The sequence below is a fragment of the Engystomops pustulosus genome, chromosome 1 (genome assembly GCF_040894005.1).
Source record: "Engystomops pustulosus chromosome 1, aEngPut4.maternal, whole genome shotgun sequence".
Lineage (NCBI taxonomy): Eukaryota > Metazoa > Chordata > Amphibia > Anura > Leptodactylidae > Engystomops > Engystomops pustulosus.
Genome location: NC_092411.1, coordinates 110,400,149 through 110,418,961, shown reverse-complemented (window position 1 = coordinate 110,418,961; position 18,813 = coordinate 110,400,149). Strand labels below are relative to the sequence as shown.

The 18,813-nt window shown below is 43.4% G+C and overlaps 1 protein-coding gene across 1 annotated transcript in view; it reads right to left on the bottom strand.

The window, feature by feature from the left end:
• Positions 1-16,403, bottom strand: part of GOLM1 (golgi membrane protein 1) — a 32,841-nt gene extending 16,438 nt beyond the window's left edge. Inside the window, exons 1-3 of the mRNA XM_072150857.1 lie at positions 16,187-16,403; positions 5,496-5,645; positions 727-906 (exon numbers count right to left, since the gene is read on the bottom strand). Of these exons, the coding sequence (XP_072006958.1) occupies positions 727-906; positions 5,496-5,621 (306 nt within the window). The 5' untranslated portion in view covers positions 5,622-5,645; positions 16,187-16,403. The remainder of the gene's footprint in view (positions 1-726; positions 907-5,495; positions 5,646-16,186) is intronic.
• Positions 16,404-18,813: the final 2,410 nt, after the last annotated feature.

The window sequence follows — 18,813 nt, the reverse complement described above, 5'->3', positions numbered from 1 at the left end:
CTCAATCCAGCCTGTCCCCCACTCCACACCACTTTTAACCCTATTTTAATCGGGTTGAAGGGGGTATGGCGAGCCGTTTAAAGGCAGGGTTTAGTGAGTGGAGCCGAATCCCATCGATAAGCCCACTCTTTGCGCCTGCTCGTTTGTGAATGACCCATCACTAGTGCCAACAATGTGCCAAGATCATTAGGGTGCAATGTTAATCTTCACTTTCATTTAGCCTCTAAAGATTCTACTAGTATCTGACACGCAGAAAAAGAAAGTATCAGAGATGAGAGATCCATGAGATGGACATAACACACAATGACACATTTCAGCTCTGCTACATCTCAGCTATAACACACAGAATGCCTCCCTCACCTGGATAAAGGCCTTATCTGTAACTTGTGTCTCTGCACTCTGCTGCTTGCTGGCAGGAAGTGTCTGAGCGCATCTTGTAATGGGAAGGGGGTGGCAGGATGCAGTGCGCAGACAAGAGAAGCTATTCATTCATTAGAATCTGTCCTGCCCGACCATAGATTCACTGTCGGATCCCGGGGCAACTAAAATTGTATGCACCAGGACTGATAGACACAGGTTGGAATTACATTTGTGAAATGCTGTATTTTTGTATTTAACATTACATTAGAGAATGAGTTATTTTGTTATACTGAGTATATTTAAGAATCTTGGCATCAGCCCATGCAGCTGAAGAGTATACTTAAATCTGCAAACCTTCCTTCCTACCTTCTCAATTTTCCATAATTGCTCCACATGTTGCATCTGGGAGTTGTGCAAGGACTGGATATTGTCAATCTGGCTCTTCTGCTTGGACAGCATGTCTTCAAATTCATTTTTTTTCATTTCAACTGCCCCTCTCTCTGCTGCTGCCCGGCGAATCCTACCCTCCAACTCCATTACTCGATTCTAAAATTATAAAAACAGACCACCGGTGGTAAAGCCCCAGCATAATAGAACACAAATAACAATTCAATAAAGCAAAAAACTGTATGTGGTTGTTGGTAATATTCCTATTGAGAAGAGATATAAAGAAGGAATAATTTAACCATTGACTAGCACTGCTGCAGACAAGTTTCCATGTAAGTCGGCTTGGGCTCTGGTCAATCAATAATTTGAGTACGTAACTAAAAAATCCAAGTGTATATGCCATGCATATCCACAGGGCTTCATGCACTGTAAAGGAAGCTTGTCACCAGCTTTTACACTAGCTGGTAGTTTTATTGATGTATGAAAAGCCCCTTTTTATGTTTCAATAATGGCTTGCACAGCAAAACTCCACGTCATGGACCATTTATCCAATTAAAAAAAAAAAAAAAAGTGGGGGTGGGGTGGAGTCATGTATGCCTCATTAATCTGTCTTAGAAGATGCCACACTGTTCCCAATATTTTGTTTAGTAGAAATTTTCAGTACATTCTTTACAAAATAAATGTCAAGTGACCAAATCCATAGTACTTGAGTGAGTAATATCAGCGTTCTGTAACACAGCTCTATCTATTCTCCTTTTAAAATTCCACACTACAAAAACTATAAAAAACCCAATAAACTTCATGTAAATTCATCTGTTGGTCGGTACACAGCATTCCTGGTTTGTGAGTTGAATGACCTAGGCGTAGATAAGTTACTTCTGGCAGCCGCTGGTTTCAGAGAAAGGGCACACTTTCCATAGAAGTATGAAAAGGAGAAGTAGTTCTGGAAAAGCACTCTGGTAAAAATTTCTTGATTACGGTCATCCATCACACACTTTGTATAATAGTAAAATCCCTTGCCATCTGTAGCTTTTGAGCTTGTTGCGGAGCCACTTACACACTGGGATTTCTTCCTGGCCAGGACAGAGGTCTCTTGTGAGGATTGAATGTTCCAGAGGTAGTCTGGCATTTCCCTACAATTCCAATGAAGCTGGATTCAGCAGGAGCAATGGAAACGCACTACCAGGCTGACGGATGTCGATCTTATAGAAAAAGAGCCTGCTAGGATAGCCTCCATTCTATGCCCTGTAATAGAGAGCAGTCGTCTCCAAGGGCCACACTGCCTCCAGGTATCCTTATTTGCCCCTACCCCTAGCCTTTGCCTTGCTAAACCATCATCTTCCCTGCCTCTGCTGCCATTGACAGGCGCCGCTCCTTAGGGCTGCCACAGACACATTATTTACCAACTACTTCACCCACACACTACACCTCTGTACTCTTCTTTCAGATCCCCCTCTCCGTAGGTGCTCTTCTTGCTTCCGGTGCTCTGGGTCCCCGTGTGATGCCGGCACACACAATTAAGTCAGCAAGCAGCATGACGGTAGCGTGCAGAGTCCTGAAGACAGAGCCAGAGCAATGGAAGAAGTGACCTGTGGAGCATGGGCTGGCTAGTTATATACTAGACGGCATGGGCCGATCTATATAATAGGTTTCCAAGTTTTTTGTGTTAAAATAGGTATTTACGGTTAATCTGCTGTAAGAGACGGCTTATTAACCTTTGATGTCTTACTTGCAAGAGCCTTCCAACCTAGCTGCACCTCCATGGAGAACTGTGATAAGCAGCAATCTCCCAGTATTCCCCTCTTAACAGTACTGTCCTGTTTAAAGCCCTAGACCCTGTCAAGGAGCAAAACATCAAAAATGACATTAACTAGGTATGGAATAAAGAGCTGAGCTGTTGTAAAACACACAGTTTCATAAACAGCAGCAGCTACTGCCTCATTGTCCATTTGCAAATGCCACATTGATAAATTAACAGGTTTGAGGGTAGGTACATATGTAACAGTTTAAAAATTAAATGGGCATCCAACTCCATTCTGCATTGCTGGTAACTATGACCAAGAAACTATTCAATCAGATCCAAAGAGTTTAGCATAGAGCTGGCCCACATTTGCCTGGTACCAGAGAAGATATGTTCAGAATGACAAGAAAATCTGTGGAAACTGTTTGAGAAGACTCAAGAATTTCCATATTCCTACTTCCAGTGTCACTGTGCCCTGCCCAAGCCTAGCATAAATCAGCTTTGGTATTCGGTGAGGGGTCTTCCACCCAAGACTTCGCTGCAAACCCCAGTTTGTGATCCATCTGCTGCTTGGTGGGCCATCAGCTACTACTGGTAGACTGTGCCAAATTTTTCATCTCTACTGGTGTGCCTGCTCCTCACTAATTACTGCCAAATTTTGGACTAGTAGAGCTATGGGTAATAGGAGAAAAACAAAGATTGTCAACGGGAGCCTCTGCGCCTCCTTCAGATGATGAATCTGGACAGCCATATGCCACCTACCTCTCAGACTGTACTTGCAAAATACAATCCAATGCAGCTCATAAACTTGTTTACATTCCTGCTCACCAACCTAGTCTTCTGGCTTCTCTCCTTCCACGTTTTGAGGGTTACCAAAGTCCCCTTGTACTTGCTTCCATTTACTTCACCCAACTTCATCATGCATTTCGTACTCAGCTTGGTTCGGTATTAACAAGTACTCCAGATCACCCTAAGGGTGAAGACACACATGGCGTTTTTGGGCCATTTTTACTTTTTCAGATCGTTAAAAAACGCATCCGTTTTTTGAAAACGCATCCGTTTTTTGAAAACGCATCCGTTTTTGACAGTTTTTCCGAAATTGCGCAATGGAAAACGGACAAAAACGCATGCGTTTTCAAAAAACAGATGCGTTTTTAAAAAAGGGATGCGTTTTTTAACACATGCGTTTTTAACGATCTGAAAACGCACTTAGTAAAAACGGCCCAAAAACGGCCCATTTCCTGAGTCAAAGTTCCTCCATTGTATTAATTATACCCCAGTGAAATTGAATTGCATAGATGTAATGTTTAAAGTACAACTGTAAAGTATCAAAACTTTTGCCCAACTCTGCACTAAGTAAAAATAAGCAATTCTCTAATTTACTATAATTGGCTATCTGCAGGTGTTCAGCTGCTAGCAAAGGTTTTACTTAGCCTGGGGGTAATCTCCATTTGCCATGCTTTCTGGTTGCCAGGGAAACTGTATAGTACAGCTACAGAGGACAGGAGACTTGTTGTAATGGTGGGTCGTTCGTGAACCAGCTGGCACAAAGAGCTGGCTCATTTGCATGAATGACGTGAGCCGGCTCACCTCAGTGAGGCGATGACTCACTAAACCCCGCCTTAAATGGCTCACCACACCCCCTTTAACTCAAAATCAGGTTAAAAGTGGTGTGGGGCAACTGACTGGCCTGCGGCTCCCAATTATATATGTCATAGGGAGTCATTCAGGAGCCAGCTCTTCTTAGTGAGTGGAGCTCAATGAGCTAGCTCACCAAGAAGCGCTGTAATTCCCATCACTAGCTTGTTGAGATGGTCTGTGGGGCCTGTAGTGATATCAAAAGCATGTGATGCAACACATGCTTCAGGTCACCCAATTACAAACAAGCTGTCCTGCATCATTTGAAAGTAATTAGTTTGATGCAAAAGACCTGTAGTGATGTCACAAGCATGTGACTCATCACATGCTTCAGATCAGCCAATTGCAAACATGGTCTCCTCTTCTGGCTTCAGTGGGGTAAACGGATGTCAGGAAGTGCCGACTCACATCAGAATTGGCTCAATCTGATTCTAATTTTATATATACCAGATATATATGCAGGTATCATTGCAATTGTTATCAAAGGCTCTCTCCAGTTGTGCTTTTTTTTTCAGTAACTTTACAGTTACGCTTTAACTCTACCAGTTTTCACTGTCAGGCTTGAACTATCCTTTCTGCACAGTGTATGGTCCTGGCCGAAAGTTTGAGGTACTTTTCTAAATAGTCACTTTGACTTCCCTTTACTATTGTCCATGAAGGCATGTTCCCTGGGCATTATTTATGAGATGCATAGCCATTATTATAAAATCTTTTTCTGCTATCTTCTTTATTGTACCTTCAAAAAGGTTATATTATTATGGAAGGATCCTCTGAAGAGATGGCGGATGAATAAATTAATTCCTCTTTATATACCAATAGGCGTATACATGGTGTGAGAATCCTCATACTGCTGTGGGGTGGGGGAGTGTTTGTGTGGATGTGTGAATGGTATAAGTGGTTGATGAGTGTTATATTTTTCAGCGGTACTCACTTCCGCTTTGTGATATAAATAACTACTATATGTAACTTATTTTGGATACTGCAAATTGCATATTCTGTCCACTTCAAAAGCAATTGATTCTCACATCAAGATATACCACAATGTTTGTTTTCTTTATTCATTTAAGTTACCATTAGCTTGATATTTCTTCAACCATATAAAGACAATCGTGTACTGCTGTGTGGAGCTTAGGGCTAAGATTTACATTCCTGCCCATCTATTATGTCCTTTGTAGGATACTGGACTAGCCCGGCTGCCACATCATCAGCTGGCGGCATCAGTAAACATACAAAACAGGAAACACTTGTTTTTATGTGTAGGCAATATGCATTTGTCATGAACTACTGGAGAGAAAAAAGAAAGAAAACACCCAAACCAGTGGAGAGTACACTTTACACAGTAAAATAAAACATCCATCCAGTATCCTACCTGTAATTCCACACATCGTGTGCTTGTAATCCAATAATTTATTCCCAGGACAAACACACAGGCTAGCAGCACGGCTAAGAGAAGCGGTGGAGACTTCATTGCTCTGCGACCACTCCCCAATCCCATAATATGAAGTACAGCTGCTTAAACCTGCACAGATAATGAAAGCAGTAGATCAAAACACATGCAAGTTCATATAAAGGACAAAATACAAGGATAAGTTGTTGGTTATAATGTAACTAAAGAGGCAGAAAGATTATTCAAGCAGTGATGAAAACAGCTTTCAGCAACATCACATTTTGTTTCCAGGATCCTACTCTGATGAATACGAGCCCTTATTCTTCCCTTTTAAATTCATGGCTTGCCTTCTATATGGGAAAGCATCTAATAAACCACTGTAAGCCATGAACAAAAGTACAAACGTGTCAAGAGTCGCTGAGCCTCACTGGTAGCCAGGCGAAGCCCTCAATAGCAGGAATGCAAATGTAAGGGCACATTGAGAACCTGCATGCGAAATCTACTCCAGCACTTTATATCCAAAGACAATAGCAACCAATGTTTACCAGCCCTAGAGGATGCCAAAAGGGCACACTTATTTTTAAACATTTGGGCCTACAGATGACAAAGTGAAAAATATTTGCTCTATGAAGAAACTTATTTGTAGGGGGTCAGGAATTGTGCCCCTACTGTTGCGAGATGCCATGGATAAGTCATCAATATTAAAACCCCAAGCTATCATCAGATTCAAAACATGGATAAAGCAGGACACTGACTGAGGTAATCTTCTTATATTTGTTATCCATGGCGTTAACAGAGCTCCTGTGTGCTGTAGCCTCACAGGCCGTCACACTGTGTGCTAAAACTTTCTCTGTACAGTGTCATAGCCTGTGAAGCCAGAGGACAGAGGGGCTCTGGTAACACCCTCAGAGCCCTTCATGCACATTAGCATAAATTTTAAAAGGCAATTTTATAAGGAAGGAGGCCATGGATAACAAAAAGATGATTACAACAGTTAGTGGTTTATCATGCTTGATTTTTATGGCAGATTTCCTTTAAAGCTGTACACTGTATTAAATTGAACTTTGCCATCTTTCAACACAAATATGCACACATCTTATTGGCTCCCATACACGTGTTGAATCACAGCATACACAACCTTGTTTATAAAGTTTTTAAACATGTTGAAATCAAAATAATTACGGTCCCCTACTTAAAGACACCCAACCCCTAGTTACAGACGGACCTCTCTGCCCAATGAACTCTGGTGACCTCTCTGGATGCTTTTCTTTAGTCCCAGACTGCAATCATCAGCTGTAAGGGGTCTAAAGAAGTTTTATTGATTATCCTTTTTTAATTACAGCTAAAAATACTGCCTGTACACACACACACCCTACCAATAAAAAATGGCGCCGCTCATTGATCCTAAAGATCCTTTTCAGCCGAGGAGGAGGCTTATGCCTTGCTTGCCTCCAATACCGATTCAAAAGGAGAGGATGCCCCATTCCTTTATTTCCCCCAGAACGATGATGTTCCCTAGCTCCAAAGTGATCCTGCTTGAACCCCACCCACTGATAATTATAAGAATCAAATTACTGAATTTGTGGAAAGCTCCAGAATTCATTACGAGACAGATTGCCTCACAGAAATAGACTTTCTCGGATGGTTTTGTAAATTTAATGGTGGCCCAAAACCCAACATCAATTTCTGTAGATGCAGTAGAAATGATGAAGTTTTGGGTTCTAGTTCTACATATCAGCAGTTCGTGTGAAGCTTATGTGCGATCTGGTGCACCTACTGCTGGATAAGGGTTACCACCTTATACCTTTATACCAGCATCCCACTCTTCAAGTGTACTGTAGCATGCGACACTGTACATAAAAACCAGGGAGGCTCCCTAAAACCTTGATAAGTCAACCCTCTGACCAAGAAACGAGTTGTCCTATTTTGAAAACCCAATTAAAGGAATTAATTCAATCTACTCTCATGAATCCTCCTTATTGGTAGCAGTGCAGCAATCTACCCAAATTATTTTATACTTCATTAGCAACAACTTATCTGACCTCAATCAAGACCAGATCCCAGGAGGACCCTGCAGGAACCACCTTAGTCCTTGCCATTTGCACCCAACTAGTGACTACTATACAGGCGGTCCCCTACTTAAGGACACCCGACTTACAGACAACCCATAGTTACAGACGGACCCCTCTGCCCACTGTGACCTCTGGTGAAGCTCTCTGGATGCCTTATTATAGTTTCAGGCTGCAATGATCAGCTGTAAGGTGTCTGTAATGAAGCTTCATTGATAATTCTTGGTCCAATTATAGCAAAAATTTTGAAACTCCAATTGTCACTGGGACAAAAGAAAAAAAATTGTCTAGAACTTCAATTATAAAATATACAGTTTCGACTTACATACAAATTCAACTTAAGAACAAACCTCCAGACCCTATCTTGTATGTAACCCGGGGACTGCCTGTATTCATTTGTTGATTTAATTCTACCTAACAAGTTGTGCTGTAAGCACGTTTATATGTTAAGTGACATTAGGTTCTCTGCCATGAGAATATGCTGTTGGTCAAGTATAAAGGACAAGAGGGATGCCCTTATTTTGACCACAATTCATAAAGATACCAGCACCCCCACCCCAGTACCACCATAGCCAGACTGTATCCTGGCCTACAATAAGTACATAGGTGGGGTAGAGCTTTCAGATTAGGTGCGGAAGCCCTACACTGCCACAAAAAAAAAAACAAAAGTGTGGTACAAAAAGCTATCTGTGCACATTGTACAGACAGCACTGTGTAATTTGAATGTGCTATACCAATGTGCAGGTTATGTTGTATCATTTCTTCATTTTCAAGTGGTGGTGATCAAGGCCCTCTTTAGTCATCAAGACGGACAGGGCCCCAGTACCTCTGATGTCCCCCGGTGAGGAAGGGAAAGGACCAAAAAAAAAAAAAAAAGCAGGAGTCCGAATTATGAATGTGACACATGCATGAAAGTGTGCTTCAGACTATAACATGAAATTTCTTAACCCTGGTTACCACCTCCTTATACCCATCTGAGTGGTACATACCACCACTACTTCGCTTCCAAGTCCTTTTTGTGGTGCAATTTCTCTTTTTGCCCCTTAAAGACGACACCAAAGTGTGATTTTTTTGTAATTTTTTTTTCCAGGTTTCAGCACAATTTTTTGAACACCTATGGCAGTGGTGGCAAACCCATGGCACGGGTGTCAGAGGTTGCACTCAGAGCCCTTTCTGTGGACACTTAAGCCTTCACCCACCCCAGGACAGAATTTGCCAGACAGGACTCAAGGCTTCCTCCTGCAGTCCAAACCCCTCTTTGGCTACCAGGACTACACACGGAGCAAGAAGGGCAGAGATGGATTATCATTGAAGCTCCTGCTATGGTTCCCATGATTCTTCCTCTTCATTGGACCCCCGAGGGAATCTACAATCCAAATTTCTTCATCTTCCTTCTATTGTTTTGGTGTCCCCAGGATGACAATACAATTGAAACTTGTGATAGAGCAGGGATCAATAAGTTACTGCTAAAATTGTGATGTTGGCACTTTATGACATAAAAGTGGGTTTTAGTTGTAGTTTGGGCACTCGGTCTCTCAAAGGTTCACCATCACTGCCCTATGGGGTCCAAATACTCATTGTACACCTTTATAAAATCTGTGAAAGGTGTAGTTTCCAAAATGGGGGGGGGGGGGGGGGTGTGTGCTCCACTGTTCAGCTATCTCAGGGGCTTGGTTATCACAATAGGAAAGGTATTCCAGCTAAATGTGCTCTGCAAAAACCTGGTGTCGCTTCTTCCCTTCAATGCCATGTGTGCCAGTACAATAGTTTACCACCACATGTGGGGTATTGGCACACTTAGAAGAAATTGGGTTTCAACTTTGTGGAGCATTTGGGTATTTTATCGAGTGAGAATGTGTACATTTTTGGAAAAATACATTCATTTAGCCAAAACAAAAAAAAAAAAATTTTTAAATTACACCTGCTTTTGTTTTAACTCCTGTGAAACTCCAGTTTTAATTTCATAAAAGTTGTTTTACAGTCTTTCAGGGGTACATCATCCAAAATGGTGTTATCAAATAGGTGTTTCTTGCATATAGGCCTCTCAAAGTCACATCAAACTTATCTGGCCCCGCAAAACACACATATTGGTGATTTTCCATAATCTTCGCATAGAAGATGCTTAAAACTAAATGCAAAAGATACACTATTTTTTTTCACCTAGCAAAGTACAATGTTTCACGAAAAAAAATTAAATGTTAAAAACAGCAAAGTTTGTAAAAGCGTTCCAAAGTTGTATTATGTCAGATTTTTAAATTAGGGCCATCTGAGGGAGGTCAAAAGTGGCTTCAGTGGCAAGGGGTTAATGGTTCCAAGTCAATGAAGCAATGTTTAAAAAGAAAAATTATCTAACACTTTCCTTCAAATCAGTTTGGACATACACACCTTCTATGAAAACTTTGTAAATATAATGAAAGACTTTTGAATAACACAAGGGAGTTTGAGAATGAAATGCCTCCTGGTATCATACGTACATTGGTGAGCAAATGCCTTTGAATAGGCCAGAAAATAATAGCTAGGTGTGGTCAGGGAGACTTGGGTGACTGTATCAACAAGCCTTGTTGGCAGGTGCAGCAAGATCTGCTTTATAAAGATGTCTAGGCTTGTGGAGAAACTGAGAAATACAAATGGATTAAAAGAAGAAGGAATTTAAAGATGGAAAACCATTTTTTCACCAGCTTTGACACCTCTAAACTACTAGCCCCTAAGGTACAGTATAAAATGTCCTTTCTAAAATTACCTCTTATGTGAAATCTCGCACTTTTACCTACAAAAAAACAAAAACCTACTCTTAAAGGGGTATTCCCATCAGGGCATTTACATTTAATTAAATTCATTTGCCATATGTAAACATTTCTTCAATTGGATGTTAATAGAAAAAAAAAAATTCCTGCGTGAAGATAATTTCCTATAAATGTAGCCATGTTGTCCCTTAGAAACCAGATGGTGTCCTCGGATACGACCACGCAACACTCTGGCAGCGGTGGCCAGACATGCACTATTGAGCCCTGCCGGACCACCAGGATTCAGCGATCATTACCACAGGATGGCTGCGGGACATGCAGTAACTCCCGGACATTTCATATACAAAAACTTTTTGTTTCTTTGTGCAATCCCTCCAGCAGAGGTGGCCGTATCCAAGTATCTCGTTTCTAAGGGACAACATGACTAGATTTATGAGAAATTATCTTCACATAGATATTATTAAAAAAAAATGTTCCTAATTGAAGAAATGTTTATATATGGCAAATTAATGAAACTGAATGTGAATGCCCAGACGAGAACACCCCTTTAAGTTATATAAAACAAGCAGCCAGAGAGGAGTCACTTTTAGAGGCCAGAGGGGGAAGATCACTTTAAATTTTTGGTGTCAAAGATAAGAATCTTTCTCATTGCCAGGCCTATGGTTCTGTGAGCTGCAGAACTGGAAAACAGGAATTAGACTTGTTATTAGACCAGTAATTTGGTTTCCACTAGTCCAGCGTGACAGTCCACTAAGAAATTGCTCCTATTTTCTGCAGGGACAAGAAGTTGCAAGACTTTAAATGGTTCCCCCTATCCACCCCTGACCAGTGTCTAACAGAGTACCACATGGAGATTGTAAACATAACCAACACCACTAGAAAACAATGGCAGAACCGTGGAGACTGGCATCTGTATGTATGGTCGAGGCTGGATATGGATTCAATCGGATTTTGGAATATTCACTAGCCACCCTGCCTGTTTTAAGGTTTCTAATGTTGTCTTTTTGGACCTTTCAATCCGCTGGCAGCAGTAAAAAGTCAGTGGATGGACACAGCCATATCGGCTTTGATCGTTGCTCCCCAGGACGTCATCGAGGAGCGACAATCACTTCTAGTGACAGCCTGGTTTCGTTATAAGACTCCGGGAACTGTCATTGTTGCAAATTTGTAGAAGCATATTTTTACAAGTCTATAGCAATTTATCTGTAAACTAATACAGTAATATTGAAGTCTAGTGCAGGATCAATCAGACAACCTAAGGTTAATGTACCCAAGGGGCTCCAAAAACAAAACAAACAAAAAAGTTCAAATAACTCACCATTCCCTAGAACGGATACAAAAATGAACAAAATCATAAAACATGTTAGGTATTGCCATGTCCCAAAAGTCCCTTTTTGTCACTACATGTGTATTGGTGAAATGCAATCTAATGGAGGCACTAAATGGATCTGCACACTGCCCCATAGAGATCTTGCTGAACAAAACAGGTTCTTTGCACATTAGCAACAATATTGGGGAAAGTGCCAAAACTTAATACAAGTCTAATAAATGTGCCTCGGGAATCTTGCTCTATGCCTCGTTCTGTATACTATTGCAGTTGGATTAAGAACCCTACAAAGGGCACCACCATGTACCGAAAGGGACTGGGGTACCTTTGCCTTCGGTAAAGTAAAATCATAACTTCACAATGCGAATGGATTCCCAATCAAGAAGAAAGGGAATCATGAAATGGTTAAATTGGGGAGGAAGTAGCAGCTTTAGGTCTTCCTTGAGCCAGTGGACTAGCCTACCTAAGCCATTTACGTCAACTAAATCAGTGAATTTCAGTGGTTGACCTGGCTGTAAACAAGCAGAAGCCATTGTAGCCACATGAGAGGTGTGCATTAATAAACTAGAAATAAAGGTCAGCAAGGAAAAAAAAATATATATATATATATTGACACAGAACAAGTAGGGACTATCTACATTGCACCTGCCAGGAATGTAGTATAACAACGTACCAATCATATTACAGGTCTGAACAGACAGGTCAGACAGCTTCTCAGATACCGTAGGCCTTGTCAGTCGACTGTCCTCCCTCTTGTATATGCCTCCATGTTCCACACAGTACGTGGCTCTACAGAACAGTGCAGCAGCTGCTATTTTGGCACAATATGTAACGCCGCACAATGCCGTCATCAGTACACACATTAGATGGAAGAGACCCAGATCCATAAGTTTCAGTGGAAGTGATGATCAATTTGGATAACTCATGTATATTGCAATTTCTGGATTCTACAATAGGATGCAGGAAACATTTTCCAAAGCGTCTGCACGGTCTAATATACGCAGACTATAAATATTTTCTGGTACACTACTGCCCACAATCCCCTATATGCTCGATATACACCATTTCTACAGGCACACAAAACTAGTTCCTAAGCCACGTTCACCTACCCAGCGTTCTGCTGGATTTCCACAGGTCTTATGGGAAAGCTCGGGCAGAAATCCAAATTCAGCCTGCATTAAGTTATATATCCTATGGATAAGATTGATAGAGAATGGTTGCCCTTCCATAGACAGTCATGAAGGTCCGTAATTGGTCGTCCTATTTTTTTCCTCAGATTGCGTAGACTCTCGTCTGAAAACAATCACTAGCAGATTGGCTGATCCTCATGACACATTTACCAAGTGTGTAAGACCACCTTGCCCATGATCCACTATCACCACATTGTATCTTCAATACTAAGAGCCTGCGCTCATTCACGTTGATAAGTATGGAAGGATGCAGCTTCCTCCACCTCTATGTGCCTTACAATTTGCACTACAACCACCGATATAGGTAGAAAGTAGTAAAAGTAGTTTAATAGATCTTAGTATTATAGGTTAAAGAGTATCTCAACTATGAACAAGGAAATAAGTGTCCATATCCTGGTTAAACATTAACCGGCGGTAAATTGTGTCCACAGATGACCAACTAGTATAAACCATTACGTCACTTGTAGTTATGGTTGCGGACAATGCTTCTCCAACACCTACTAACCCAGAATGAATGACCACAGGCGCCATAGGATCAAAGCCACTCCTTCCACTCACACAACATAGGGACCCATTCACTAATATGTAGGGAAATGTTACAGCAGAGATACGAGGAGATTAGTCTGGTCAGATTGATAACAGGGAGCAATAGAACAACACACAGCCATGCTATCCCACAGCTCTATAGGATGTATACAGGACATGCAGCCATGCTATCCCACAGCTCTATAGGATGTATACAGGACAAGCAGCCATGCTATCCCACAGCTCTATAGGATGTATACAGGACAAGCAGCCATGCTATCCCACAGCTCTATAGGATGTATACAGGACAAGCAGCCATGCTATCCCACAGCTCTATAGGATGTATACAGGACAAGCAGCCATGCTATCCCACAGCTCTATAGGATGTATACAGGACAAGCAGCCATGCTATCCCACAGCTCTATAGGATGTATACAGGACATGCAGCCATGCTATCCCACAGCTCTATAGGATGTATACAGGACATGCAGCCATGCCATCCCACAGCTCTATAGGATGTATACAGGACATGCAGCCATGCTATCCCACAGCTCTATAGGATGTATACAGGACAAGCAGCCATGCTATCCCACAGCTCTATAGGATGTATACAGGACAAGCAGCCATGCTATCCCACAGCTCTATAGGATGTATACAGGACAAGCAGCCATGCCATCCCACAGCTCTATAGGATGTATACAGGACATGCAGCCATGCCATCCCACAGCTCTATAGGATGTATACAGGACATGCAGCCATGCCATCCCACAGCTCTATAGGATGTATACAGGACATGCAGCCATGCCATCCCACAGCTCTATAGGATGTATACAGGACAAGCAGCCATGCCATCCCACAGCTCTATAGGATGTATACAGGACAAGCAGCCATGCCATCCCACAGCTCTATAGGATGTATACAGGACATGCAGCCATGCTATCCCACAGCTCTATAGGATGTATACAGGACATGCAGCCATGCTATCCCACAGCTCTATAGGATGTATACAGGACAAGCAGCCATGCTATCCCACAGCTCTATAGGATGTATACAGGACATGCAGCCATGCTATCCCACAGCTCTATAGGATGTATACAGGACAAGCAGCCATGCTATCCCACAGCTCTATAGGATGTATACAGGACAAGCAGCCATGCTATCCCACAGCTCTATAGGATGTATACAGGACATGCAGCCATGCTATCCCACAGCTCTATAGGATGTAAACAAGACACACAGCAGTTGCAGCCATGCTATACACAGCTCTATAGGAGGATGTATACAGGACACACAGCACATGTAGCCCTGCTACACACAGCTCTATAGGATTTACAGGCAGTCCCCGGGTTACATACAAGATAGGTTCTGTAGGTTTGTTCTTAAGTTGAGTTTGTATGTAAGTCGGAACCGTATACTTTATTATTGTAACCCCAGTCAAAATTTTTTTGTTCTGTGTGACAATTGGATTTTAAAAATATTGGATTGTCATAAGAAGCAGGATTAACAATAAATATTAATTACAGGCACCATTGATAACGGTTAAATCTGTTTATTGTAGTCTAGGACTAAAGTACAGTAAATTACCAAAATCCAGAGGTCCGTTTGTAACTAGGGGTCGTATGCAAGTCAGGTGTTCTTAAGTAGGGGACCGCCTGTATACAAGACACGCAGCACATGCTATACACCGCTCTATAGGATGTATACAGGACACACAACACATGCTATACACAGATCTATAGGATGTATACAGGACACCCAGCACATGCAGCCATGCTATACACAGCTCTATAGGATGTATACAGGACACGCAGCACATGCAGCCATGCTATACACAGCTCTATAGGATGTATACAGGACACGCAGCACATGCAGCCATGCTATACACAGCTCTATAGGATGTATACAAGTCACGCAGCACATGCAGCCATGCTATACACAGCTCTATAGGATGTATACAGGACACGCAGCACATGCAGCCATGCTATACACAGCTCTATAGGATGTATACAGGACACGCAGCACATGCAGCCATGCTATACACAGCTCTATAGGATGTATACAGGACACGCAGCACATGCAGCCATGCTATACACAGCTCTATAGGATGTATACAAGTCACGCAGCACATGCAGCCATGCTATACACAGCTCTATAGGATGTATACAGGACACCCAGCACATGCAGCCATGCTATACACAGCTCTATAGGATGTATACAGGACACGCAGCACATGCAGCCATGCTATACACAGCTCTATAGGATGTATACAGGACACGCAGCACATGCAGCCATGCTATACACAGCTCTATAGGATGTATACAAGTCACGCAGCACATGCAGCCATGCTATACACAGCTCTATAGGATGTATACAGGACACGCAGCACATGCAGCCATGCTATACACAGCTCTATAGGATGTATACAGGACACGCAGCACATGCAGCCATGCTATACACAGCTCTATAGGATGTATACAGGACACGCAGCACATGCAGCCATGCTATACACAGCTCTATAGGATGTATACAAGTCACGCAGCAGTCGCAGCCATGCTATACACAGCTCTATAGGATGTATACAGGACACGCAGCAGTTGCAGCCATGCTATACACAGCTCTATAGGATGTATACAAGTCACGCAGCAGTTGCAGCCATGCTATACACAGCTCCATAGGATGTATACAAGACACTCAGCAGTTGCAGCCATGCTATACACAGCTTTCTATATAGCCCCGTGCACTGCTGTGGAAAGTCCGCGTTAAGTAAGGTGTGAAGGTGGAGGAGGTCTCCCATTCCCCGGCAGCACTCCGCACTCACCCCCGGCCGGCGGCCCCGCTCCTTGTCACTGCTGTAAACGTGTACTCTGTGCGCCAGCCAGGGCTCCTCAAGTCTACGCGTTGCCTGGCAACACGCAGTCAAGCAGCCGTAGAAAGTGCGGGGCGGGGAGGAAGAGGAAATAAGGGGGCGGAGCAGGGCGGGGCCGCCATGTAGGTGCGTGTCCAGGTGCGGAGGGCCGTGCAGTACACGTCATATTCGCCTCCGAGGAAGCCGGAAGTGAGGGAGGCTGAGGCCATTCGGTAGCACTGAGTTGATGTGACCTCTAGGTGTGGGTAGTAAAATAACCTGCGCAATGAGATACAACGTCAAATGCATTTAGTCACACTAGCTCGCCCCCTTCTGACTGACGATAGGAATTGCAGATGAAAGTTGGTCTCTGCTCTAGTTGCATCCTTCAGTGTGTAAGGAAGTTGTAATTATCACTCCAGGTTCACCACTAGGGCGGCAGTAGTGAGAACCTGTGCCACAGGTGACACTTGGAGATCTCTCTGTGGGCACCCAGGCTGATGCCCCGGCACAGAGCTTGTCAGACAGGACTCAAGGCTTTCTGCTGTAGTCCTGAACACGACCATCTGCATTCTGTGGTCCCACAGGTCCCCGTATCACCCGTATGGGAGCTGTATCCAATCCGTATCCGCAAAAAAATACAGTGGGCTGACACCCACGTGCCTCCTGGGGAACCCACATGCAGTGGTAAACACCGTTTATATCGACCGTTCTTATACATGGATCGTTCTTATATATGGATCGTTCTTATAGACTTCCATGGAGAGACGGTGCCACAAATCATCACAAACTACTACATTTTTTTTCCTCTGCGTTCTTGCGGACAGTTCATATAAAGTAGTTAGCTGTTTTTCCCATTAAAGTCAATTAGACCGTGTTTTAGATGCATTAAAATGTTGCTACGAGTGTTTGCATAAAAAAAAAAATAGTCTTGTGCATAAGTCCTCATATAGCCCAGAATGTGCCGCAGTTGTCGTTATTTTAAAGCGAAACATTCTTGGCTGCAGGAGGAGCAAGGAGGTTTGGACTGAGCTGGATTACCACTAGAACTCCTGCCGTTGTTTCTACCTGTTCATCGGCACACACTATGATGTCAGCGAGCGGCTGACTTCACAATGCCTTTAACGGACCGCGTGGGGACACGGAGCCAATGCCGGAGCCGAATGGATAGGAGAGGACGAGCCGGGGGGCGTCGGAAGGTGAGTACACTTTTTTTTTTCCTACAGGCATTATATTGGGGGCAGGGGCTGCAGGCTATACACTACAGGGCCTCGCTGGCTATATACCACAGGGGCTGGCTGGCTATATACCACAGGGGCTGGCTGGCTATATACTACAGGGGCTGGCTGGCTATATACTACAGGGGCTGGCAGGCTATATACTACAGGGGTTGGATGGCTATGACCTGTCGGGAGCTGGCAGGCTATATACTGGGGGGGGGGGGGGGCTGGCAGGCTATATACTTGGGGGGGGGGCTGTGAGCAATGCATTTCCCACCCTCGGCTTATACTCGAGTCAATAGGTTTTTTCATTTTTTTTTTGTGTTAAAATTAGTGGTCAGCTTATACTCGGGTATATACGGTACTATAATACTGCCTATTATGCACAAGAATATAACTACTATAATAGTGCCTCCTATCTGCAGGAATATAACTACTATAGTACTGCCCTCTATGTACAAGCAGGGCCGCTTTTAGACAAAGTGGGGTCCTAGGCAAAACCAAATGCGAGGCCCCATAATAAAACTATTTTATGACCAGTCACAGTAAGTGAGAGGCTCCCTTTAATATGGTAAAACAATCTGTAATATGGGAGATACATGATAGGGTGATTGATAGGAGATTGATGAGCAGCACGGTGGCTCAGTGGTTAGCACTACTGCCTTGCAGCACTGGGGACCTGGGTTCAAGTCCCAAATCAACATCTGCAAAGAATTTGTATGTTCTTTCTGTGTTTGCATGGGTTTCCTCCGGGTCTTCCCGTTTTCTCCCACACTCCAAAACATACTAGTAGGTTGATTAGATTGTCAGCCCCATTGTGGGCAGGGACAGATTTGGAAAGCTCTATGCAGCGCTGCATAAACTGTGTGCAGAGCCGGATCATAGAGGGGCTCCCGGGGAGCAAGCCCCGGGGCCCCCACCACTTCGCCTTTAAGAGGGGCCCCCACCAAATTGGGGCGATTCGGGCGGTCACATGACCACCCGAATCGCCAGCAATATATTCGGCACCAGGCTCCCCGGGCCGCGGGCCAAATGCCGCCGATGTTTCTGCCTTTAGTCTATGGCAGAGCGAGGGAACAATAAGTTCCCTGCTCTGCCATTGACAATCCAATATAAATAAAGATGGCGGCGCCCTGCCGCTGGGTCACGTTGCAGAGTGTGACGTCACAGCGTGTGACGTCATAGTGGGGAAGCTGTATACAGTGATTGCTGGGGGAGCTGTATACAGTGATTGCTGGGGGAGCTGCATATAGTGATTGCTGGGGGAGCTGTATACAGTGGTTGCTGGGGGAGCTGTATACAGTGGTTGCAGGGGGAGCTGTATATAGTGATTACTGGGGGAGGCTGTATATGGTTATTGCTGGGGGAGCTGTATACAGT